General features: G+C 34.0%; 1 protein-coding gene and 1 long non-coding RNA gene across 2 annotated transcripts in view; one reads left to right on the forward strand and one right to left on the reverse strand.

Annotated features, from left to right (window-relative positions):
- The window catches only part of Cog2 (conserved oligomeric Golgi complex subunit 2), a 41,626-nt gene that overhangs the window by 3,000 nt on the left and 10,722 nt on the right, over nt 1-27,904 (reverse strand). Inside the window, exon 3 of the mRNA XM_017636054.1 lies at nt 22,992-23,710. Coding sequence (XP_017491543.1) covers nt 22,992-23,710 — 719 coding nt within the window. The remainder of the gene's footprint in view (nt 1-22,991; nt 23,711-27,904) is intronic.
- LOC108379774 (uncharacterized) lies at nt 660-1,687 on the forward strand. Its single transcript, XR_001849510.1, has 4 exons — nt 660-878; nt 939-1,000; nt 1,093-1,220; nt 1,277-1,687. It is a non-coding gene; the product is annotated as an uncharacterized LOC108379774 (long non-coding RNA).

Below are 27,904 nucleotides of genomic sequence, written 5' to 3' on the forward strand. Positions count from 1 at the left end.
TACTTTTGCTCGAACTGGAGGACCTGAAGTCTCAATATGATGAAAAATAGTATTCTTCTTACAAGATAGCGAGAGTGTCCTTTATTATTGTTGTAATACCAAACGATGGTTCCTTGGAAATTTTTGCAGGTGCAGTTAAAAGCCATCTACCAATTTATAATTTTTCAGGTCGGGTAATAAATGAAAATGTTTAAGAAAATCAGAACCAATAATGTACTTGGTTACATCAGCTACAACGAACAACCAAGAAAACGATTTGCGCAGTCCAAGATCTAGTTGCAGTATTCTAGTACCGAATGTTCTAATTTGCGTCGCAGCGAAAAGTTGAACACCACCTTCTGGAATTTTCTGTGATACAGGTCTATCCATAGGAATTACCGAAATATCAGCTCCTGTGTCAATCAAAAACTTTATCCTTGTTGATTTGTCGTAAATAAATAAGCGGCCGGACGTAGAAAATGCGATATCGGTGGCCGCGAGCTCCGACACGCTATTTAGTTTCTTGTAACAAAACTACAAGGTGCTATGCACTTAGAAACCTTAACGCCAAACCGATTGTGGTACCAACAGTAGCTCGGATTGTTTCTCCGACTTCCAGATCGGCGCCGTGATTGGGACCTTTGACGCTGATTACTTCTTCTGCGATTAAGATCTGAAAAACCATGATGCAATAATGAAAGGTGTTATACGTTGGCAACTTCTCGCTCTAATCCGCCATCTTGAACTACCTTAGGAGAAACTGTGCTGTTTCTTTGCTATTTTCACTGAACATTTCCCAAAATATTAGAAAAAATTCTGAACAAGCTACATTGATTCAATTTTCGTTGTTCGTTTTGTTCTTATTCGCTGACATTTGTTTTCCAATTGCGTGAAATTTGGTAAGTATTGTAATAAAACCGAATTATTTTACAAATAAATTATAATTTTGCATTTATTAGGTCATTTCCTTAGTGTTTCGCTGACCGACCTGTGCTGGTATTGTGATTAAGAGCTAATACACGTAAGTTACAACATATTATTTTGACTTTATTGCTGAACCATTCCATTTGAGCTCTTTGTTATTTCAAAACCTAATGAACCATTTATTCGCAGATTTTTCGGACGATTCTGCTGTGCTGCGTTCCTGCTCCGCCTGTATATTGCTCCGCCCGTATTTTATAGTGTTGCGTTCCTGTTGCGCCTTTGCATTAGTGTGTGCGTTGTGATTTAGACACGTTGAAGTAAGTTGAAACCAGGTTCTCGTTTGTTAAAAACCTAAAAAACCATTTATTTGCAGATTTTTTGTATGCTTCTGCTGTGCTGCGTTCCTGCTCCACCCGTGTATTAGATTGCTGCGTTCCTGTTAACATACATATCGTCGCTTAAAGTACAAAACCGCGTAACTGACATTTGCTGCTAAAAATTGGATTCGCTCACACACGTTTTTGGATCAATCCTTATCCATTCTTCCTGAAATATACTAGCCAAAAATGCGATTGCTTTTTACAAAAAGATAACCATTTTGAAATATGAGTGTTTTTACTCTCTAGAAATTAATTTATGCAACCTCGCATACGTGGGTTTGCATTATCTCTATACGCGGTTTTGCAATTTATTGATACATGGTTTTGTACTTTAAACGACGATATGTATGTAGATGTATGTACATGTATATCACATATATTGACTTAGATATGTATACACAATTAATGGTGTACATAAATTTTTTTATATTGAAACTAGATATGTATATAGTACATATTTTATTATTATTAGTCGGTTCAAAAAAGTCCTATCTCAAATAAAAATACTTCGAAAATGTGCTGAGATAGGGTGTTTTTGAACCGAGTTCCGAGATAGGGCATTTTTCAATCAAATTCTAAAATAGGGCGTTTTTCAGCCAAATTTTGAAATAGGGCGTTGAAAAGCTTTCTGATATCGGGCGTTTTCGACCTGGCTGCCGAGATAGGTCGATCTTCTACTCAGCCATCGATATATGGTCGAAGTTTTCGTTATATAGAAGACGATTAAACACGATTTGTTTTTAATCGATTCTAAAAAAACTAAGGTAATTTTTAGCCACTTCAAACTTGCATATAATTAGACTAAAATTGAAGGGGCTATAAAACTGAGTGCTCAAAAAAATTCTAACACTTCTGAGAAAAAAGTTTGAATTTTGGTTGAAAATTTGTTGTATTTTTTGTAGTTTTCTACGATGTTTTAAAATTCGGTTTATATGGGTTTTGTTAGAAATTCAACTTTACTTTTGTTGCAAATTCTAAGCAATAAATAAATTAACATGAGAGGGAAATAATATCACTTTGAAATGGGGTTGCTATTGATATGACCGATACTGTATGTATATAATAAATTTTGTACAATTAAAAAAGTGGATTTACTAAAATGAACACAACGTATTAATTACAAATTCTGAAATATGTCGTTAATTTCAAAAACAAATAAATAAAACTTTAAAAAGTAGTCAATGCTTGCTGTATGACACGAACTTGGATATACGTGGACTTGGGTAATGTATAATTCCTTATATGATTCCTCAAAGTATCCCTTGTATAACACTGTGGAACACAAAAAAACCTTAGTGCGACTATATCAGGTTTGATAGCTGTTGGCCATACCAATAATGCCTCATACTAAGATTTACTAGATCAATTCGTGTTCTCCGAGAAAAAAAATTTTCACGATCCAAAAATCTGAAAAATTGTTTTTCTCCAAAGTTTGAACATTTATCGTTTTTGGCCTATATTTTGTTGAAAATACCATACAAAGCAAATATAGGGCAAAAAACAAAGAATTTTCAAAATTTTGAGAAAAGAATTTGGCGGCTATACTCAGATTTTTTAATCGTGAAATTTTTTTTTCTCGAGAACACGAATTGATCAAGTAAAACTGAGCATGAGGCATTATTGGTATGGTCAACAGCTATGAAACCTGATATATGCGCACAAGAAGCCTATATGAAAGAGGGGGACAAAAGATCACACGTAAATGAATTCCTCTTTTTGGCCTGTACAATATAAGGGACACATTTCAAATTCATAAGGGATAATTTTCTTAGTGATACGGCTCATAAAAGGAATTATATAAGCCATACTGTTCTAGCTGGGTATTCATCAGCTCGAAAATTTTAAGCATATTATCATATTCCTGTGAATAAAAACACGCCTAATTTTATTATTTTAATTATCTACAATTTTATGAGACTACCAAGCCATATATATACCTATTCTGATAATCGGAACGCTGTTGAGAAGGCATACAATTTAGTACTTTTTCAACTAAAAGGCTTTTTTTTATTCCCGTTTATCTTGTACTTCCAAAATACAATATTGACCTAAGGTAGTTCGATTTCGAGCTGTCACAACGTACAACACCTTTCATTATTGCATCATGTTGATAAACGTTTTTCAAGAAAAACGTTTTGAAATTTGATTGTTGAAGTATACGTGTATATATGTTTAAACTACTACATAAAATGAAGTGCCATATCATAACAGGGGCGGTTCAGAGAATTAAACAAACAAATATAAAATTTTACGGTTTCATGTTTCCTTCAAACCGCAGTTAACTCAAACGAATTTTGTTAAAACTTAAATTTTGATGCATAAACGCTCTTAGACTGTCTTTGCACCTGTAAAGCTGATTCTCCAGGTGCGCTATCTAAACTAGCGATATTTGCAGGACGAGCCATGTCCATTATTTTGTCTGCTTGCTCCGCAAGTTTGTTAATATCTTGCTGTTCACTGATGCTGAGAATTGCGAGAACATTTTCAGGCAGTTGCTCCAAGACTAGCGATTTTGAAACATTATCACCAACCTGACCTCGTCCTAAGAGGATTCACTGAAAACGGATATGGCGCGTATCATACTTGTACCCAAAACATCACTCACTATATCGAACGTACTAGAATCGATATAAGCAACGAGATGTCTGAACTTTGTCTCGTCTGCAGTTATGCGTTGCAGGAAGAAAATCATTTTTGATCCAAAATGGTGGGAATCTCTGCACAGTCGACGCATGAATGTTCATTGATGATGGCGCAGCGGAATCCATTAAACATTCTGCGGATTGCACCGCTTGGACTGGTGTAGGCGGAGCAAGACCTGGCACAATCTGTTCTGGTTGCTCCACGTCTTCATTGCATGTTGGCGATAGGAACAGTGGCATATTCGAGGTCACCACTTTTGTTGAGAATCGTTAATGAAAACTATTTAAATCCAAAATTAATTTATTTATTCCCGAAAAGAATATTTTCACTTCATTTTTAACAGAGATCTTCCGCTTTCTTCCTCCATTATAACTGTTTTTGGGTACGAAAAGCGATGTCTCCCAAAGTGATAAATCCAGCAGCCCCTATTAAAAGGGCCCTTACTGAGCTTAATAGTATATTTAGTAGCCTTGATTTAGATTTCGCTCTTCCTAGATCCTTATTTTTATCTAAGCTTGAATCCAATTATCTCTAATTATGTAGTTTAGTTTGTAAGCTTTATCTTTAAGCTGATGTTGTACCTCTAGTCTGTAAGGTTTGTAACCATAGACTTAATAAAGAAATGAAATGAAAATATCCCTCTCCCCTTTGAAAGTGTCCCAAAATAACCGCCACTATTTAAGAGAAAAAATAACCCACAATACAGAAGAGGGGGTTTATTTTTTGTACATGTGTGCTCCTCTCAGCGGCAAAGGGTTATTTGCATAAATTTTTTCCGTTGCTGTTGGATACGGACACTTATCGCTGGAAGAGGAAAAATNATATCCCTCTCCCCTTTGAAAGTGTCCCAAAATAACCGCCACTATTTAAGAGAAAAAATAACCCACAATACAGAAGAGGGGGTTTATTTTTTGTACATGTGTGCTCCTCTCAGCGGCAAAGGGTTATTTGCATAAATTTTTTCCGTTGCTGTTGGATACGGACACTTATCGCTGGAAGAGGAAAAATAAGTGTTAGAGCGCGGTTACCCACGAACGTGTACGCAAGGTACCGTAGAAGTGAGTAGAAATATATCAAATTTGCTGTTAATAGAGAGATCTTTTTTTCTTCCTTTATCTTAATCTTTACTCATCGTCATCTTTTTCTTAATATTTATCTTTATCATCTTTATGTTTATCATTTTCTACATCTACATATTCCCCTTCACCTTTGCCCTTATATTAGTAAAATTTTTAAATTTACCTTGGTCTTAATTTTTGCATTTATCTTTACGTATCTTGGTTTTTATTTCTACCTTTGCTTTTATCCTTTTCATTAATAAAATAAAATAACTTATTTTCGGTATATCGTATTATGATTGTGCGTGCTCTCTTCTTGTCATAAATGTACGCACATGTATGTGAACTAGGGCGGGTCAACTTGTATGGATTGATTTTTTTCGACATTGTTCCTAGCATATTAGGATTCTTCATAAAATTCTAAGAAAAAAATTCCTCCAGACCATAGCTCTAAAATCAATTTCGAGAGTGCGCATTTTTAAAAGAAGATATCTTATATGCAAAAATGAATTGCTCGAAAACGGCTTGACCGATTTGAATATTTTTATTTTTTTGGTTTGTTTTTTATAATATCCGGATGGTTAAAACGAGAAAAAAATAGAGAGTTGCCACCTGTTTAAAAATTTCAGTATAAGTAAATTAATGACATAAATTAGATATTGCAATATGGGTGTCAAAAGAAAGAGGTTATGAAGGATTACAGGCGAAAATATTTTTGAGGGGGGTTGCCACCTGTTTCAAAATTTAATTAAACTAAATTGGTAAGATAAATTAAATACAGCAATATGGGTATCAAATTAAAAGGTTTAAGGAGGCTTACTACTGAAAATATCTTTGAGTCGAGTTGCCACCAATTTCGAAAATTTAATTCAATAAAGTTAATAAGATAAAGTATGTAGTAAAGTGTTTAAGAAATATTTTCTACAGGCCTGTCACCTACCTGAGCGGTAAAAACTAAAAGCCATAATCGCAATTATTATTCAAAGCTTTTGAGGCTCGCATCAATGTAGAATACTGTAACCCCGTCAAGTTAGTGTTAATTGATGGCAAACAAAGTACTATCATGTTTGGCAATGATATCCCACCATCGAACAATGCACTTAGCCTCGATATAAAAAGAGAAAAAAAGCCGAAGTATTAGCCGAAGCAGTTCATACAAATGTTCCACAATTGAAGTAACAAAAAAATATGGCCTGCGACTCTTTTATAGAAGCTGTGGACACTGGAGTAAATTTTAAACAAAAAACAAAACCGACTTCAATTCTCATATACAAATTTAAGAGTACGGGCTTGTTCGAGTTGCAATCACAACCACAGTGTTGCGCGAATTATTAAAGTATCGCGTTCTGTATGAATTTCTAGCAATGTATTATCAGTTGGGCAGTTGCAACAATGTTGCCATTTTTCATCAGTACGGCAGTAATGCCGCTTTTATTACGTGCCTCGAACAGGCCCTACCGTTATTTTCGTTATGGCCCAATTATCGGATCTACATTCAGTTAGTAGGAGACTGCCTCTGGGGAACCACCTTTCCTTTGAAAAAGAATTATAGAAAACGGATAACGTAGTCCAAAGTTATCCGGTAACATACATAAAAAAAATATTCCGACGAATTAATAAAATATGCAGATTAATATTTAATAAAGTGTTACGGCTTTATTTTTTTTTTTAATACAAACCTGTGCTTGGGAGTTTATTGATACGAAAAATCAATTTCTGATACCTATTTTTTATTTAAAAACCGCAAGATTGCACTACAAAGCAAATTACATATTTTTTACTATTGTAACGGGAGAAGTTACTGTATGTATTTTTCTATATGTACAGTGTCGAACAAAAGTTTTGGCACAGTAAGTTTTCGCATTACATATATGCAGAGTTTTTAATTTATTTCCGATAATTTTTTATAAAAACATAGTTCATACTATACCAAAACACATAAAAATCAAATGTGTACACTTTCTGTAAAACTCAGGAAAATCCAATAAATCTGCATACTAATTTGCAATTTTATATTTAGATTTTCAAGCAACTTCAAACTTGCACTTTGATAAACTAAAACTGAATGGATTACTAAACTGCATACTTGGAATTCTTCTAAAAAATACTTTGCCTATATTGCGTAAAATTCACTGTGCCAAAACTTTTGTTCATTACTGTAAGTAAATGAAACTTAAACTTTAAAAAACCAAAAAAAAAATTTACAATATTTCAAAATTATTTTTCGAATCATAAATTTTGTTATAATTAACAATGTGTTTAATTTTTTTTTTGGTTTTAGATCCTTTTTGCTTTCAACACGAGGTATCTTTTTTCTACTTTCCATTGTCATAGCCATAACTCCCTCTCTATTTTTATCAATCAATCAATCAATTAATAATTTTTTTCGGCATTTTTCCTAAATACAAGTAGAGCTTTATAAAACTTGTATAACACCAAATGTTTATCAAGCTTAGGATTTTGTGTTATCCGGGCGGGCTTATTATTTTAACCAGAGAATATGTTTTCTTTATTAAGTTTACCCAGTTCCCCATTTTAAACTGCTGCCAGTACTGTATCAGCGGTTAAAACTTGTTAAATTTTTATTTTAAATTTTCGGTAAGGAATAAGCGAGTGGATGAAAAATATATAATGATAAGAACGGCCCATGTATACATATCGAGTATCAAAAAGAAAATTTTGAAAAAAATGTCGCTTACGTTATTTTGGCGGTTAGGGCTCGATATGTATATGAAAGAATACACACATGCGACGTCTCTAGCCATTGTGTGTCACTCCTTTAAATTATAGTTTTTTTTTCTTATTGTATTAAAAAAATAACGTTCGTATCACTTTAGTAAATATTAATCCATATATTAACTTAGTAGATATTAAAGACTAGAAGATGACNCAATTTCTGATACCTATTTTTTATTTAAAAACCGCAAGATTGCACTACAAAGCAAATTACATATTTTTTACTATTGTAACGGGAGAAGTTACTGTATGTATTTTTCTATATGTACAGTGTCGAACAAAAGTTTTGGCACAGTAAGTTTTCGCATTACATATATGCAGAGTTTTTAATTTATTTCCGATAATTTTTTATAAAAACATAGTTCATACTATACCAAAACACATAAAAATCAAATGTGTACACTTTCTGTAAAACTCAGGAAAATCCAATAAATCTGCATACTAATTTGCAATTTTATATTTAGATTTTCAAGCAACTTCAAACTTGCACTTTGATAAACTAAAACTGAATGGATTACTAAACTGCATACTTGGAATTCTTCTAAAAAATACTTTGCCTATATTGCGTAAAATTCACTGTGCCAAAACTTTTGTTCATTACTGTAAGTAAATGAAACTTAAACTTTAAAAAACCAAAAAAAAAATTTACAATATTTCAAAATTATTTTTCGAATCATAAATTTTGTTATAATTAACAATGTGTTTAATTTTTTTTTTGGTTTTAGATCCTTTTTGCTTTCAACACGAGGTATCTTTTTTCTACTTTCCATTGTCATAGCCATAACTCCCTCTCTATTTTTATCAATCAATCAATCAATTAATAATTTTTTTCGGCATTTTTCCTAAATACAAGTAGAGCTTTATAAAACTTGTATAACACCAAATGTTTATCAAGCTTAGGATTTTGTGTTATCCGGGCGGGCTTATTATTTTAACCAGAGAATATGTTTTCTTTATTAAGTTTACCCAGTTCCCCATTTTAAACTGCTGCCAGTACTGTATCAGCGGTTAAAACTTGTTAAATTTTTATTTTAAATTTTCGGTAAGGAATAAGCGAGTGGATGAAAAATATATAATGATAAGAACGGCCCATGTATACATATCGAGTATCAAAAAGAAAATTTTGAAAAAAATGTCGCTTACGTTATTTTGGCGGTTAGGGCTCGATATGTATATGAAAGAATACACACATGCGACGTCTCTAGCCATTGTGTGTCACTCCTTTAAATTATAGTTTTTTTTTCTTATTGTATTAAAAAAATAACGTTCGTATCACTTTAGTAAATATTAATCCATATATTAACTTAGTAGATATTAAAGACTAGAAGATGACCCGGTAACCTTCATATCATCTATAATTTATCTGAATTTCACTTTGATCAATTATAACAAATCTTCAAAATGCAATACATTGAGATCACTAATACTGCCTGCTGTTATAGCTGATAAAAGATTCCACACCTATGAGATGTGGCACGCCCCTTTTTACAAACTCATTTATATACATATATTTTTCCATAAGTACCTACCATAGGTATCTGCGCATTTCAAATTTCGAGTTCATGTGACTATAATTCCGAAGTCAGAGCTGATTAAAAATTTTCACCATGGGAGGTATCCCCCATCCCCCTCCCCCCTTGGCGAGTTCCAATTTTTTTACCCTATTATAGGTCCAGGAGTCATGGCAATACTTTGGCAAAATTTTATTAAATTCTGTCGATCCGTTTAGGCTGCAACCTGGCACATACATACATATATACTTCCACAAATATATAGTAGAGATTTGATTTGAAGCGCCATATTGCGGTTCTTTAACTAAAAAATAGATATCAGAAATGAATTTTCCATATCACAAAACTCCGGAGCACAACTCTTTATTACAAAAAAAAAATCCTAACACTTTAGTAAATATTAATCTGATTATGGACTTAGTATTAACTAAAGATATTTTCTTTAAAAATTGCGCAGGTTTCGAGCCAGATTTTAGGGCTATGGTCTAAAGGGCTTTTTTTCTTAGAACTTTATGTAGAATCCGAATCTGCTAGGAACGATGTCGAAAAAAAATTGACTCGCCCTAATGTGTACGTATATGTCGTGTAAAGAAATGCCTAACGCTTAGCTTCGATTTATGTACGCCCATTTATATTTTTCAGTCTTACAATAACCCACAAATTAAGACTCTTAAAAATTAAAGTCCCTGCCAAAGTGTCTTTGCCCAAGGGAAATTTTAGCAGTTGGTAAATAACCCACAACGAAAAACGCAAAAAGATCGCATAAAGTGATATGCCACGGTGAGAAACACTCTTTGCTTGAGAGATGAGTGTTTGTGTCAGTAGTAAACACCATACAAGACACTTGGTGACGGTTATTTTCGATCTCTGTCCAGAAGTATTATTTTTAATTGATATGGGAGCAACATGGCCTTCAGTCCAAAAAAATTTTGCAATTTTGAATACGAGTAATTTATCAAATAAAACCAAACAAACTAGTCGAAATTTTTTCTTAAAAAAGGAAAACTTATTATACATATATTAAAATAGACGTCGCGGATTTAAATAAATATCTATCGGTATGTATTGCAATATTTGTTCAAACTTATTGCATATTATTAACTCAAAATATTTTTCAGATTGTGCTTATTCTATATCAAAAGGGCAGCTAAAGCGTCGACATCCTTATGTTGGCTATCGTCTTTCTGTGAAATTCCACAACATTTCCTCAGCAAAGTAGTATGTATTCTGTTCACGCTATGAAAAAGTTTGCAACATGTAGCTAGCAACACAATTTTCATAGCAATTTAAAATACACATCATGATAAAATCATTAAGGTTAGTATTCTGTTCACAGCTGTGAAATTTTTCCAGCAACATATTGTTTTAACATGAAAAAGTAAAGTATAAACAACATCAAAAAATAAAAACAAATTTCTAATAAAACTGGGCTCGAATCGTCACATACGATATCGTACTACTCGTCACGTAAAAACACATTTTTTTGGATTATGGCATACGTGAAAGTACTCTTTTTCCCATTCAGCTTATACTGCCTGACGTATCACGTAATTTTCTTTCGTATCGTTTTTGTTCCGTGATCGGATGTTACGATTCGAGCCCAGATTTGTGTAGATTAGGGGCGTCTCTTGTAGACGATTTTGGAGGCCGTTTTAATATATCGTATTTTATTACATTACAGCGGTCGTCCGTCGGCAGGCAATGGCAAACCTCCGAGTGTATTTCTGCCATGAAAAACAGCTTCTCATAAAAATACAATCGCCGTTCGGAGTCGGCGTAAAACTGTAGGTCCCTCCGCTTTGTGTGACAACATCAAGGCGCACGCCACAAATCAGAGGAGAAGCTCGGCCAAACACTAACATATGTGTAAGCGCCAATCTATTATTATTATTATTATTTTATTACATTCCTTAGGTTTTCCACATTATGTAAAGTTGGAAGAATGGCGTCAAATTTATTTTTTTTGGCCATTAACGCTGTTTGATTTTACTGTTAAAAAAGGCAACTAAATAATTCTTCAGGGTGCTCGCGTATTTCATTTACTTAAGTAAGAAAATTATTTTAAACATCAATGCAGTCCCACACAGAGCAAAGGCTAGCTAATATAAGCTGTATAGATCCGCTACTTCGCTGCTTGCTATGTTTGAGTTCCGGTCGCTTAACGAAAAATTTGGCATGTGAAAGCAACAACAAAGTTAGCTAGCACGTATAGACGATAGCGAGTTTGGTTGTACCCATTGCGTTCGTTGGTTTCGCCGCTTGCTAACTGTTGGCGACTCGATGACGGCTATAATGAATGATAAAATTAATATGACAACAATAAGGAATCGCCTCTACCTTCGTCCACGAATAATTCAATACGATGGTCTCTTACATTTCTCTTAGAAGTCATACTTTTTCCGTGCAGTTTACTTAGTTCAAAAATTTCTTTAGCTTTTTAGCAAAAAAAAATGGGGACTTGGACCAAAACAGAAGCTAGAAATTGAACATAAACTAGGCACACCCGCCAAACATACTTGTTAGAACTCGATATAATATGTTAGTATATGGCCGAGCTTCTCCTCCGCTTCGTGGCGTATGCCTTGATGTTGTTACACAAACAGTCTCTGATTTACCGTAAAGGCAACATAGGCAGGTGCCTAGGGCGGCAAAGTTTGAGTTAAAAAAAAAAAATTGTTTTTTCAAGTTAGCGGCACTAAAAGTAGAATTTGTGTTTGTACATTTTGAGACATAAATTTGAGATTCAATTACGCAATCAGAAACACTGTTAGGTATTTTTGATATTATTTAAATGATATTTAAAAATACTAATTTAGTATTTTTGAGATTATAACTTATCAAGTGAAAAAACTTTCATGTATTGTGGAACGATTTTCTGTCATCCCTTGCCAAATTTGGTTTGGAGACAAACCGGTATCGGCGTTGTGCCATCTTCAGTGTCATTTTTCGTTATGAATAGTTCGTGTTTCCTTCCGCTTTTTATGTATTCGTGTTACTATCTTTTTTAACTGTCATTAGGTCATGCATACCCTTCTAAGTGCGACCGCTTTTGTTTCATTATCTAGGTGCTTTTTGGTTGCTTGTATTCGCTGGCGGGTAGAAATCCGTTATTTTTATTTTCTTGGCTTTCGTGATTGCGTCGGTTTATGTTCCGTTATTTAGCAGGTATTAGGTTGCTTGCTTGTGCCGGCAGATAGAAATCCCTGCGGCGCAGGTATGTATCTTCGCGTTGGCGTTTTTTTCAGGGGTCTTCTCATATTTTTCGTATAACATCTTGAGTGGTTCGAATATTACATCGGATACAGTGTTTGTTTGTTCGTTTATAATTCTCCCTTGAAATGTTTTCTGCTTGTATATCTCCATGTTTTCCAATATTTTCAAACGCCGTTTTTTATGCTGTACATGGAGGAGTTTGGCTGCCTTATTAATTTTCATTGGTGTACATTTATTTTCGAACATATGATTTGCGAAGTTTGATTCTGGTGTGACGCTTGGTTTTTGTGTCCTCTTATTGTAGTCTCTTATATGTTCTCGGAATCTTGTTTTAATCTTACGGCCAGTTTGCCCTATGTAGCTACACTTGCAATCACACGAAAATCGTTCCACAATACATCATACTCCTACCCTGTCGGAAACAAACAACCAAAAAGAAGTGAAAAAACTTTTTTGATGATGGCTTTCTTTAAAAGTTGAAAACCTTTACTCAAGCCAAATACCACGTTTTCATCTTAAATTGAAATAGTAAAATAGTAAAAGTGTAGTAAATAATATAAATTTGAATATTACTATTTACTGCTAATCGTTCCAAAACTGGTATCTTTACCTCAAAATATTTTTCTTATTGGAAAAAGGGCAGAAAATTGCCTAGGGGTGACAAATATTAAAATCCGCCATTTTACACAAAAGACGAGGGACCCAAAGTTTTACGCCGACTCCGAACGGCGATTGCATTTTTATGAGAAGCTGTTTTTCATGGCAGAAATACCCTCGGAGGTTTTGCTGTTGCCTGCCGAAGGGTTGGTCGGAAACTGGGCTTGAACACAGGCCCTGCGGAATGGCTGCGCGCTCTGCTAACCATAGCGGTAGCTAATTTTTAGTTTTTGAAATTTTTTAAATCTTTATTCATTTGCAATCATATTTGTTGCGTAACCGTTATGTAAAACTGTTAAAAACGAGCCATTCTCTTGGGGTGTTCGAACCATCCATATGAAAATAAGTAATCACTCGGAATTTCCATGTACGTGAAATAAAGTTTGATGACCTTTTGGGGTAAGGTTAACTGAATTGTCACTTCTACCTTGTTGAATATGCCTTGGTTTTTATCATGATACACACGCATGATACAAAAAAGAAGGTAGTTTCAATAAACAACTTTTGACGGATAATACAATTTTTTGAAGTTTCATAAATTGTGAGTATTATCAACGGCCTTGCCACTTTGATAATATTAAAACAATAAATCGGAGTATTTTCTTTCCCATATTTATACCAATGTAATAACATTTCAAATCAAAAACCATTATTAGTGCTTGGTACTTTTTTTTACTTACGTGGTTTTTTTATTAAAAATATTTAAAATGTAAACTGTTAAAGGAGACTTCATTGTAACTGTTCTTTTCATTTTGTAATAAAAACCACGCGCGCATTATTCTGTTATTTTTTTGTTTTCTTATTTTGAATGCAATCTTGCGATTTAAAAGTCGAATTCTAAATAATGTTCTTCCCAAATAAAACCTTTTTATATTTTGGTTCAAATTTACTTTTACATTTCTCATCAGATTTTGCAAAAAATTAGGCTTTGTGATTAGCGCATCATCATTAAATTTCACAAATTCTTAATTTATGCAAAATACCTGAAGTCGGCTTGAAGAGATCGCCCTCCGATAAACAACTAACAGATCCTCGTTTAAAGTACAAAACCGTGTATCGACAAAATGCACAACTGTCACATACGCAGTTGCATTAATTGTTTGTAGAGATTAAAAACACTCATATTTCAAAAGGTTCTCTTTTTTTACAAAGAAATCGCATTTCAGGACGAATGGATAAGGCTTGAGCCAAGAGCTTGTGTGAGCAAATCCCATTTTTGGCAAAAAATGTCAATTACGCGGTTTTGCAGAACGACGATACGCGGTTTTGTACTTTAAGCGACGATATGTAAGCATACACTTTCGTCATGCTTTCTGAACCTAGTCGTCAACCCCATTTTCGAAATCATGTAGCCGGCATAATTTTCTAGTTTATCATATTCCACATCGTTGAATGTACTGATAAAATCTTCTGGTTAAAAAAAAATATTTCTTCTAGTGATCAGGTAGCATGAATTTGATGAAATGTCATAATTTTATTAAAAGTCAAATGGTTAACAACAACAACGAATGTCATTAAATGAAACTACCTTCTTTTTTGTATCATGATACACACGTATATTTTAAATTTTGTGAAAACTGACAGTTTATAGAATTCAGTAGCGGCGAACACAAAGGGGGGTTAGGGGTTAAACTTTACCAAAATCGATCGTACAACTTTATTTCACGTACAAGAAAATTGCGGATGATTACTTATTATCAGGGTTCGGGTTTTAAGGCACTAGAAACTTGCAAAATGGCAAAATGAGCTTTAAAAAAGACATTTATTTTTTAAATTCGTTATATACATACTAGAGATGGGCGCATGAGTGACTTTGAATCACGTTCACGCACGCTCACGTTGATGGCTTGGTAAATCACACACACTCATGTTCTGTTATATAGTTTTCAATCACGTTAACGCACGCTCACGACGCCTAGTTTTTTAATCACGCTCCCTTCACGGACATATTTTTTTCAAATTGAAACCTTATTTATTAACCGGCTTCAAAAAAGGGGAAGGTTATCAGTTCGTCGGAATATATATATATATATTTTTTTTATGTATGTTACCGCATAACTTTGGACCACGCTAACCGATTTCTTAAATATTTTTTTTGTAAGGTGTCACCTTACAAGTGGTCCCATACTAATTTGGTTTAAATCCGATCATTGGAGCATGAAGAAATTAACGATAATCTTAAAGTTTTATATGAGAATTGAAGTCGTTTTTTTTTTGCTTAAAAATTATTTGTATAAACAGCATTTCATACAAATAGGCTTTATCGCAAGGGTATTGTTACAAAAGCTTGGCCAAACACCTTTCCTGGTATGAACTCACTATTAATTTCTTTTTACAAATTTCATAGAAAAGAATTCACATCAATATTCATTCACTGTAATTTTAAAATGACATTAGCTCATATTTTTGTTTCAAAATAATATTTTGTCGAGGTTTTCACCAAGCAACCGTGTACTTCTTTCTTCTAAAATTCTGCTTGACATAGAAAAAACTCTTTCAATAGTTGCTGAGCTAGCTGGTATGATTAAAATTTTAAAGGTTTCTAAGCAGTTGAAAATATTTAGCTTACTCCCAAAATTTTGACTCATCGCCACAACTTTTGTTTTCCGATTTTTTGAAATAAATCTGTACTTTCCGCATTAATGTCTCCAATAACTGTATCTGCAGATTCATCTGTTGTACCTTTGAATTCGTCAAAATTGAATGCAGTGAATAAGTTAAACAGCAGTAGTTTACGATTTTATTTTGGTTGAAAATACGGTGACAGGTAACAAGATCAACGGAAATAAGGTCAATTGACTTTATTTCCCACCCTGGTGCAAAATAAATTGACATTATTACCTTTTCAAAAGCGAAATAAAGTCAACAAAAATTTGGAAATAAAGTCATTGACGCTATTTGCTCATTCAAATGGAAATAGCGTCAACAATGCTTAAAGTATGTCGATTCCTAGAAAAAAATGTTGTGATATTAATCCGCACACAATCATGAACTACCACCAATTGAGTTTATTAAAAAAATTTAAATTACGAATATGTAAAAACACGATGCGAAAAACTAAATGCCTGCGCACAGCTGGAATACGAGAAATATTTGAAGAAAGAGTGTAGAAATGATTCATAACTTGCAAAACATGTTTCGCTTCCACAAAAATAAAGCGAACACTATTAAATTGAAGAAACAGTCCATATTCGGAATGTCTAAGGTGGAAAAGAAACCAACCTTTCTATAAGGAAACAATTATAGAAAAATAATTTTCTTACACTGTATTCATGTCTCCACAATTTGTGACGACATCATTTAAAAGCAGCTAAGGAGAACGACGACACTATTTTGGCAAAAAAGTGCCAAAATGTGCCAAATAGAAAAATAAAAGTGCGGCGTAGCGTGACGTGGTGTGTGCGCCGGTCGCGCGGGGTACGCGGGCCGCCGCGAAGCTAAGCAAATTTAATGTTTGAAAGAAAAAAATGTCAATGGATTTTATTTCGTTTTTAAAAAGGTGCGAAATAAAGTCAATTAACCTTATTTCCGTTGATCTTATTACCTGTCACCGAAAATACACATGTTCATTAGATTGGTCCAAAAACAGTAAAGTCGGATTTTAATGCCGCCACCCCCTAGGATTGTTCTATACCGAAAAATATACCCCTAATTTTTATTTTGAAATCAAAGCGCTTCAATGTATTTTATATGGGGAAAAACAACTATTCGTAGAAATGGTATAGAATTCTTGAAAATAAATAATTTTCGATCGGAAAACTGTTTCTCTTCAGGAGACTTCCAAAGTTAATATCCAATTCTTTATTTAACCATTTTTTAATACTTTTTTTTATGGTGCCCCATTGCATTTTATGGGGGTTTTGGCGGACCTATAAAATATAAGTAGTTACCATGAAAAAAAGGTTAAAGAAACAATTGTGTATTCTTACCGGGAATCTCCTGAAGGGAAGCAGAGTTTTCCGATCGAAAAATATTGATTTTCAAGAATTCTATACCAATTCTACGAAAAGTTGTTTATTTACCCATATAAAATACATGGAAAACTTTGAGCATTTTGAGCACTCCGTAAATATTTTTTGATTTCAAAATAAAAAATATGGGTATATTTTTGTGGTATAGAATAATCCTAGGGGTGGCGGCATTAAAATTCCAACTTTACTTTTTAGGATGCATTTTTGGACCACCCCAATATACATACATACATATCAAGTCCTAACCGCCAGAAAAATGTAAGCGAAATTTTAATGCTCGGAACATTTCTGCATCAACAAGAAAGTTTTGAAAAAATGACACTTACATCTTTTTGGCGGTTAGGGCTCGATATGTAAAAATTACGTGATTAACGGAAAACTAACTCACGCACGCTCACGTCAGCAAAAATTTCAGTCACGCACGATCACAGAAGTACCGTGATATTTCTCACAAAACCGCTCACGCTCACGAGTCACGTAAAAAATTACGCGTTTTGTCCATCTCTAATACATACCTTTATGTACATGGCCTATGAAATATGTAAAAAAATACATACAGTGGTCAAAAAAATATAGCCGAACGACTTTTTGCCAAGTTTTAACATATTATTTTTGTTGTTGTTGATTATTTTTTTAATAAAAATATAGTTCATTATTTAACAAAACCCGTGTAAATCCAAGTTTCAACTTTGTGCTTTTTACAAATTCTAAAAAAATTAACCGTAATTTTTAGGCATCTGAAACTTGTTCTATATTCTAGTAGAATTGAATGGGCTAAAATAAAAAATATGCGACGACAATTTTTTTAGTAACAAGATGGGTACAATACAGCTATCTTCTATTGAAAAATTTTAACAAATTTTTCGTGATTGGGATAAAGAAAAATATTTGGCTATTCAAAGAATTGCGACACTATTTGCACCAAATTTTGGGCAAATGCCCAATCGTGTGACACTGCCTTTAAACTTGACTATGATATTAGGCCGTGACACTAAGTGTATTTTAAAATTTTCAGGCTATAGCCTCATGCTACTATCGAAAAGCATTGATTTGAAGGAACTAATGCTCATCTCAACATCTAAAGATACTAAACTCTTCTTCAAAGCTCATTCGATTCGTCGTTATTTAACAATTAAGTAATAGGTTGTGGTGTTTTTTGTCGTGATTTACCTTTATTCCACAGGAGCCAAACTATGTTTTCCTCAATTCTTCTATATAGCCGTGGATTTTCACGGAATTATAACAAACGGCCTTAAGCAATTTTAAATATTCGCAAATATTTGACTTACAAACAAAATACTGCACGAATTTCAAAATTTCAAACCTAATTTACAAGAAACCTAAGGCGAATTCATATAGACCCTTATTATGAGTTGCATTCGATTTTCGTTCTTCGCTGGCTACCGAAGATCAAAGAGAAATTCGTATTATAAGCTATGCAAGCGGGTCGAAATTTTCGTTGAGTATCGAATTTTCTGTCGGAACAGAATTTTGCTTTCGTTGGTGTAGCGTAGTGTTAGAAAGTTGTGAAAAATGTATGATTTTGTCTTTGTTTTCTTACTTTTTGGCTAATTTTAAACGAGTTTTGTTAATTTCATGCAGTTCTAACGTCGTGAATACTAAACACAAGCTCGAAAGGCTTTACTTATGAAAGAAAATACCAACACTCTGTTCTCACGATCTCTGAACAAAATCATAGAGCTGCTTATAGTTTTAATATATTTAAAATAGATTTGGATCACAAAATTTCTTAAATATATTGTATGTCAAAATATATTCGAAAGACTACACTTAAACTCCTTTAAACGTTTTCTCCTCCTGGCCAGTTTTCTAAGCTCTCATCCTCTGACGAATCGGTCCAGAACTCAGTTGTGCTAATTTTTACTACGATTTTATAAACTCGCTTTCTTTTTTATTTCATTTTAATTTGCACAAATTTACATATGTACATATGTATAAGCACACCATTTAGTTTGCTCGATTTGTAAACAAAGCTTCTCAGCGGTGAAAATATATAGTATATAGCAAATGAAAATTCGTCCGATCAGCACTTTCGACCACAGTCGAAGATCGAATGCAACTCATAATAGGGGCCTATATCTGGATAAGGACTGTCACTCCAGCAACACTCCCCAAAAACTCTGTATATGTATGATGTTACAAAAACAACAACAGTTCTTTGAAGTTTAGCATACGTATAAGTTACATATCTGTTTTGTTTTCTTCATGAAAATATATAGTATATACCAAATGAAAATTCGTCCGATCAGCACTTTCGATCACAGTCGAAGATCGAATGCAACTCATAATAGGGGCCTATATCTGGACAAGGACTGTCACTCCAGCAACACTCCCCAAAAACTCTGTATATGTATCCTGTTACAACAACAACAACAGTTCTTTGAAGTTTAGCATACGTATAAGTTACATATCTGTCTTGTTTTCTTCATGAAACATTGGCCCCTATTATGAGTAGCATTCGATCTTCAACTGTGGTCGAAAGTGCTGATCGAACGAGTTTTCATTTGGTATTATGGCGCTCATTCGATGAAGTATAGCGCTATTGTGAATTTCGCTCGTTTAGGTTGTTCACAATAGTATATTTTTCACCGCTGAGAAGCTTTGTTTACTGATCGAGCATACTAAATAGTGTGCTTATACATATGTACATATGTAAATTTGTGCAAATTAAAATGAAAGGCATACCTAAAGAATACCGACCCTTGAGCTAGAGAAAAAAGAAAACGTGGACGTGGTGCACCCCTTTCCGCTGAGTTTAATTGACAGGGTTGAGTTTAAATTGACAGGGGCGGCGTTAGGGGGACTAAACGTGGAATTTCCAACTTTTTCAAAAGCTTATATTTTGAAAACTATTGAACCGATTTCAAAATATGGACACAGTTGGAAAGGTAATTGAGGACCTTTCATTCAATATATATATCTATGTATATAATGCAAACATATTTTGAGAATAAGTAAAAAAACGAAATGATGGCAATTTTTTTTATAAAAATGTATGTTTTTCGTAAAAAAATGCGTAATTAACTATAGTAACAAATAAATTTATCGGAAAGTCCATAAAAATACCTTTAATTTGGCGTATAATTCCATATAGTTAGGTTTAAGTACAACTGCCAGCAGTGCAATAAAACAACTGTATTAATGTTATATGTTCTCTGCAAAAGGTGTTCAGCCCCTTTTATTTGGCAACACAGAAAGAAGAATTCTACGTAGTGAGGGTTATAATCCCTAAGCGCGGCCGAAGGCCGCCTACGCAGAAAAGAATTCTACGCAAAAATACTGTGGATAATGTAGCTTGATGAATTATCCATTTAATTCTACAACTCAATCTTATAACAAATAAGGTGATTAAAAAAAATGGTTTGTTAATATTTCTTTATTATTATTTTTTTTAATTTAATTCAATTTTTGTAAAAACTAAAGAGAGTAAGATTTTCTATCGCGCGATTTCTTATTCCAAATTTTCGCCTGCGGCGCTTTTCCTTTTTCTTATAAAACTATATTTTTATATATATTTAGTCAAATATGATGTCCAAAGAATTTTTTGCTACAAGTCATATATCAAATTAACGGGTTTTTTGTGCTCTTTCTGATAAACATATCTGTTAATATAGTTAATTACGTATTTTTTAAAGAAAAACATAAATTTTTATGAAAAAAATTGCCGTAATTTCGTTTTTTACCTTTTCTCGCAATGTGTATACATTATATACATAGATATATATATCGAATGAAAGGCCCTTCAATCATCTTTCCAACTGTGTCCATATTTAGAAAATCGGTTTAATAGTTTTCGAAATATAAGCTTTTGAAAATGTTGAAAATTCCACGTTTGGCCCTCCCTATCGCCGCCCCTGTCAATTTGCACCAAAAAAAAAATATTTCGTAAAAATCCGGAAAAGGGGGCGGGCAACGCCCAACTTTTTTTTTCTCTCTAGCTCAAAGGTCAGTATTCTTTAGGTGTTCCAAATGAAATAAAAAAGAAAGCGAGTTTATAAAAGTGGTAAAAAAAATTTTGGGTGGGGTTTAGTAGCGCTCACAATTATTTCGGGCTATTCCGTCCAAAGGGGTGGCCCGATCCAAAAAAAAATTCCACACACTTGTAGTCAAGGGTTTACGCAATATTTTAACACTCAGTTTTGTAAATTTTGGTCACTAATTTAAGTACCAATTGGGTTTGAAATATGCCCCTTTTGTAAAATTCGGAAATTAGCGTACATTTATCACTCCTATTCTCCTTAAAGCAGCCACTTCACCAATACATTTTTCTATTCCCGTTCACTTTACATTTTACTCGATTAGTTATAATTTGCTTTACGACTTTAATATTAACCAATTAATCACAATTCATTAAATAAAAACACCTTCAAAATCACGCGCCTGACATTGGTTACATATGCAAATTATATGGCGGAGTTCAGCTGTCAAACTCCAAAACATGCAAAAGAATGAGAGACAAAAGAAGATAGAATATAACCCAGTAAGCATTAAAAATATACAAAGGTGTTCTCTGCAAAAGGCGTTCAGCTCCTTTTCTTCGCAAAACAGAAAAGAGAATTCTACTGCCTGAGGGTTATAATCTCTAAGTGCGGCCGAAGGCCGCCTACGCAGAAAGGTGTTCTCTGCAAAAGGTGTTCAGCCCCCCTTATTTGGCAATACAGAAGGGGGAATTCTACTGCCTGAGGGTTATAATCCCTAAGTGCGGCCGAAGGCCGCCTACGCAGAAAGGAATTCNGTTTAAGTGCGGCCGAAGGCCGTCTACGCAGAAAGGTGTTCTCTGCAAAAGGTGTTCAGCCCCCCTTATTTGGCAATACAGAAGGGGGAATTCTACTGCCTGAGGGTTATAATCCCTAAGTGCGGCCGAAGGCCGCCTACGCAGAAAGGAATTCTACGCAAAAATGCATTTGTTAAAAAGAACATTTTTCTTATAAAAACTTGTTTGGCATAATTTCTTTTATTAAAAAATCCCACGGTTTCTGTTAGTTGGGTCATATTCCACTTCAAACTGCTCAGTTTGCCTAAGAAAATTCCGTTTTCCCCCTTTTTCAAATGCTTCCCTAGGGGCCCGTGGGAGGAGCCCAAGGGGGGCATGCCTTTTTAGAAAGCGGGGACTGTCCCCTTTCTAGTGGGGTGGGTTTGGGGGGATTTTCTTTCATATGTAAAACCAGAATTTCGAGCTTGTGTTTACTATTCACGACGTTAGAACTGCTTGAAATTAATACAAATGGTTTAAAATTAGTGTCTAGCCGCCAAAAAGTAAGACAACAAATGCAAAATCGTACATTTTTAAAATGTTCTAACATTTCGCTACACCAACGAAAGCAAAATTCCGTTCGAGAAAAAATTAGATACTCAACGAAAATTTCGACACGCTTGCATAGCTCATTATACGAATTTCACTTTCGATCTTCGATAGCCAGCGAAGATCGAAAATCGAATGCAACTCATAATAAGGGCCAAAATTGTTTTGAGCGTGGAGCGTATAGCTCCCCTATCAATCAACAGTAATACTCCTGGACCGCTCTCTTAAGAGACATCGCTTTTTGCTCCCAATAAAGTAATATAGTACAAAATCGGCAAATATCGCTTGTTGCGAAATCATGTCTATGGGAGTATTCTTTTGATTCTCAATTAGGAGATCTCCCATTTGACTCGTTAATGAGTTATAAAGTAGGTCAAAGTCGACAATTCTCTTATTTCTCCGAGATGAGTCCTAAGGGACGACTCTTTTATTCGTCACATTGGGAGTTGTCCCTTCAAGTTCTAGTGGGAGCTTTGATAGGTTTACTTCTATCCTATAAAATTTGAAAAATTGGTCTTAGCAACTTTTCACTCTAAACTAGCGATGTATTCGTATAAGAACTCTTCATGCTAATTGATCAAAATGTTGTTACTTACTCTTTTGTTATCTTTGAGCAAACACGTTTTAAAATTTCGAACGCCACCATTTTTCCCATTTGCGAACATTTCTGTTTTTGGAAAGATTTCAATGGACGTAGTATTTGGTCAACATATGCAGAAGGCTTTGAGGGTATCTCCCTGTTTGTTTTTCGATAAAGCCGAGGCAAATCTTTTACTTGACGAACATTTTCTATACCACTCACAAACACCAGAATGTCAACCAGAGCATCTAGAATCATAAATAAAGATTTATTGAGCGATTCCCGCAAATCGTTGAAAGATTTGCCTATGGCATTGTACACAGTAGTTATACTTTTCACTTCAGAGGGTATATTTTCATTTATATTTTGCTGTATTTGCGGCATATTTTCTATAAGTTTCTGTAAATCTGCATATAGTGCTATGAGCAAATCTGATTTATGCATTTCCAGGTTATATTCCCGAAGGCTATTACTTTTTAAATCGCCATTTGTAATGAGCTGTATGGCGTCCTGTACCCAGCGAGAAAGACGTAATAGTATTTGCAAGTTTAACTTTAAGAATTTAGGAAATATCTCTTTTAGATAGACGCCTTCCATCCAACAACGATCAATAGCTTTACTCGCACTATCAAATGTAGCCAACTGAAAAGTACTATCTGCTACCACTTCTTTAGGGCTTAATGAAACGGAATGTAACAAAGGATCCAAAATACTTTCAAATTCTCCAGCTATTTCCTGCAATATATTTTAAATTTAATGTTCGATTCAATGTTAAAACTCTACATAGATATACAGTATTGGCCATATCTATAGCACCCCCACTTCATAGTGATATTGTTTGCCACTTATGTTTAATTATTAATTTTTAAGAATTTTCAATTAAAAAAAAAGTTCATTATCTAACAAAACCCATATAAATCCAAGTTTTAAACTTTGCAAAAGACTACAAAAAAATTCAACAAATTCGCACCTAAACTTCAAACTTTTTTCACAGAAGTTTAGTCTAACAATGTGCAAGTTTCAAGTGGCTAAAAATTACCGTTGATTTTTTAGAATTTTTTTTTGTCGTATTTGTTTCCATATAACGAATAAAATCAATTTATTTTTATATAGAAGAAACCCGCATCACCTTCGGCGAAAAAAATTCAAAAAAATCAACGGTGATTTTTAGCCACTTGAAACTTGCATATTGTTAGCCTAAAATTGAATAGGCTATAAAATTGTGTACTCAAAAAAATTTTAACCCTTCTAAGAAAATAGTTTGAAATTTTAGTGAAACTTTGTTGAATTTTTTTGTAGTTTTCTACAAAGTTGGTTAATATGGGTTTTGTTACGTTGACGACACACAATCAGTTTTGCCTTTCAATTTCCTCACACACATTGCTTGTCAAAAATCAAGGCGCATAAATACAGGTAGAAGCCAAAATGATGTTGCTCTCATGAGAATCAAACCTTTAAACTTCCACCCCTATTCTGCAACTCTTTCGTATTCGGTTTTTGCTACGAATCGTAGAAATAGTATGCTGCAATCCGAATCGTATTTTCGAATTTTCGAAATTCTAAACAATGGCATACCTAAAAACGAACGAGTAAGCTTTTTTGCGTAATTTTGTACGAAAACAATTCTGTGTCGGAGGCGAAATAAAAGATGTAAATCAATGTGTGTTTGCATGAAATATTGGTGGTGTTCATTTAAACCAGTGCCCGCCAAACACTTTCCTGGGAAACGAACTATATTCGGCCTTTCACATGTACACAATCGGCTTCTTACACGTACACAATCCGAACGTCAACAGAAAGAGTAGAAGAGCAACAAATTTTATTTAGTTGCATGCAAACAATAGGCGGAGCAGGTTGATGACGCATTATTGTTGAATAAAATAGGTACACTGAGCAGAATGAAAGAATATTTATTCAAAAATTTTATAACACAATTTTTCGTTCATACACCCCTAGAAATAGGTATGTCTATGGTACCAAGTCGTGCTTTTTCTTCATATTAAAAGAACTTTGTGAATTATGTTTTTTTTTTTAATACCAGACTAGTCCTCAATTAAAACATACAATATGTTTTGTTATTTATCTTTTGGTTTAATCGTTATTTTAAATTGTTCTTAAATGTCAAGTTTTACCTAATTTTAAAATAAATATATATTAGATATATATATTTTTATTTTATTTCTACTTGAAATCAACGAAATTTTCTTTTAATATTCAGAGTGCTCGAATCACGTTGTCTTTTTTGCTCAGAAATCCACACTTAAATTATAAAAATATAATAATAATTTTGTACAATACATACAAAATTTTACCAACTTTTTCCTTTCTTAGGGCCGTTAACTTTCATTATATGTTTCTATGTTGTTTAGATCTAAAAAATAGCGCACAATGAAAAAACGGCAAAAAAACATACCAAAGTTTTTATAAAAAGTAATACAACACAGAATTTTTTTTCGGGCATTACCACCAACACATTCTCATTTTTTGTTTCATAACTAATACATTCTCATTTTAAGACTTTTCTCTTTTTGGCGGGCACTGATTTAGACAGATAAATTTGCCTTTCTCATATACGTATATTTTTATCCACTGCTTTATATAAACGAGCAAAAAAGAATATTTGTTGCCCCTTATCGAGAAACTTGGGTCCGGTTTAGTTAATGTACAACGATTTTCGGTTGTTGTGTCCAAACGCATAACCCGAACACAAAAAAACTTTAACATACACGTGTAATCAAGGGATTCACATTTTATTTAAGATAAATGTTTCAAATTTCCTACCACTAGCTTATTAATAAACTCGGTTTGCACTATGCACTTGTTTGCAAATTTCGACGTGGGTTCTGCGCATAAATACTTCGGACGGCGTAGCCAGAGTGAAATGTTGTATACCTTTGACATGCGGAAGCCCCTCTTCCCCGCAACACAGAAAGGAGAATTCTACTTAGTAAGGGTTATAATCCCTAAGCGCGGCCGAAGGCAGATGCAAGCGCAACAGGTGGTGGACCTAACAAAGTGCATGTTTTCAATGGCTTGGAAGAAGCTGTTATTGCATTAACTGGATTGAGAACCAGAGCTTCAGGCATAGGAGGAGTTCTGGCTTGTGGTTCAACAATTCAACCAGACGCTGACATAGATGCGCCCATGGTTACTATGCCCGACAGCTCCGCATATCTTTGTGAAATCATTCCCATTTACTCTACAATGCACCAAATCTTTTAAATAATTTTGTAATTTAATAATATCCTAGAAGCCCTTAAAAAAAAATCCTAACGTCATAGAGAAACATTAAACCCGCACTTATACTATATGTAGCTCGTATTTTGTGAATATATTCTTTTTTCGAGTGTTTTAGAAATTTTTGGTTTTTGTCGCACGGTGNGATTATGCCGGAAAGTCCCTCCAACAACACTGCAACTTATAAATCAAAGACAGAAAACAACAAACAAATTAACAAATTTTAACTAAAGAAAATAAATAAATACAATTAAACTTCAAATTTACTTAAAAACGTCAACCAGTGAAATGGAATTTTTTATTTTTCCTTACACACGCTCATTTTTATTTTTACTCTCCCGAAAACTTTGACTTTTGTAGGTTTAATGTCAATTTGGCTTCTACCTGTTTTTATTGTACCNTTCTTTCCGTGCATTACCACCAACACATTCTCATTTTTTGTTTCATAACTAATACATTCTCATTTTAAGACTTTTCTCTTTTTGGCGGGCACTGATTTAAACAGATAAATTTGCCTTTCTCATATACGTATATTTTTATCCACTGCTTTATATAAACGAGCAAAAAAGAATATTTGTTGCCCCTTATCGAGAAACTTGGGTCCGGTTTAGTTAATGTACAACGATTTTCGGTTGTTGTGTCCAAACGCATAACCCGAACACAAAAAAACTTTAACATACACGTGTAATCAAGGGATTCACATTTTATTTAAGATAAATGTTTCAAATTTCCTACCACTAGCTTATTAATAAACTCGGTTTGCACTATGCACTTGTTTGCAAATTTCGACGTGGGTTCTGCGCATAAATACTTCGGACGGCGTAGCCAGAGTGAAATGTTGTATACCTTTGACATGCGGAAGCCCCTCTTCCCCGCAACACAGAAAGGAGAATTCTACTTAGTAAGGGTTATAATCCCTAAGCGCGGCCGAAGGCAGATGCAAGCGCAACAGGTGGTGGACCTAACAAAGTGCATGTTTTCAATGGCTTGGAAGAAGCTGTTATTGCATTAACTGGATTGAGAACCAGAGCTTCAGGCATAGGTGTTCTGGCTTGTGGTTCAACAATTCAACCAGAAGCTGACATAGATGCGCCCATGGTTACTATGCCCGACAGCTCCGCATACTTTTGTGAATCTATTGCCATAGCGCCCGCTTACTCTGCTGCTATAATTGCAAATACATCAGAATCCATAATTTTTCTCGAAATATGTAAAATTAACTAATTTTACAGTAAACAAGCACATGATGAGTGTTTTTTTAATTCCTTACCACTTTGTTTTCCTTCATTCAGCTATCTTCGAAAAACAACTGATAGCTGCCAACGCTGCACATGTTTCCGCAAGGGTTGCAGCATGTGGATTTTTCGTTTTTCGTAGCGTAGCTACGAATTACGAATTACGGAAATTCGGGTTCTAGAACAAGGGGGTTAATAAATACTTTTGTAAATTGGTGTAATTGACATTTACTTGAGGTTTACNGAAATTCGGGTTCTAGAATAAGGGGGTTCAACTTAGTTTTCTTTTATTTCCTATATTTCGTTACGCTTCAAATGCCATGTCGGTTGTCTTTTTTTTTTTTTGAATGTTCGTTAAAAACAAATTTTAATTAACACTTGAATTTGTGTAGTATTGTGCGGTTTATACTTAGTGTATGTGTTAAAAATGAACACCTGAAGCGTTGTTTTTATGTGG

Source organism: Rhagoletis zephyria, unplaced genomic scaffold (genome assembly GCF_001687245.7).
Source record: "Rhagoletis zephyria isolate East Lansing unplaced genomic scaffold, Rhagoletis_zephyria_1.1 Rzeph_scaffold_00124, whole genome shotgun sequence".
Lineage (NCBI taxonomy): Eukaryota > Metazoa > Arthropoda > Insecta > Diptera > Tephritidae > Rhagoletis > Rhagoletis zephyria.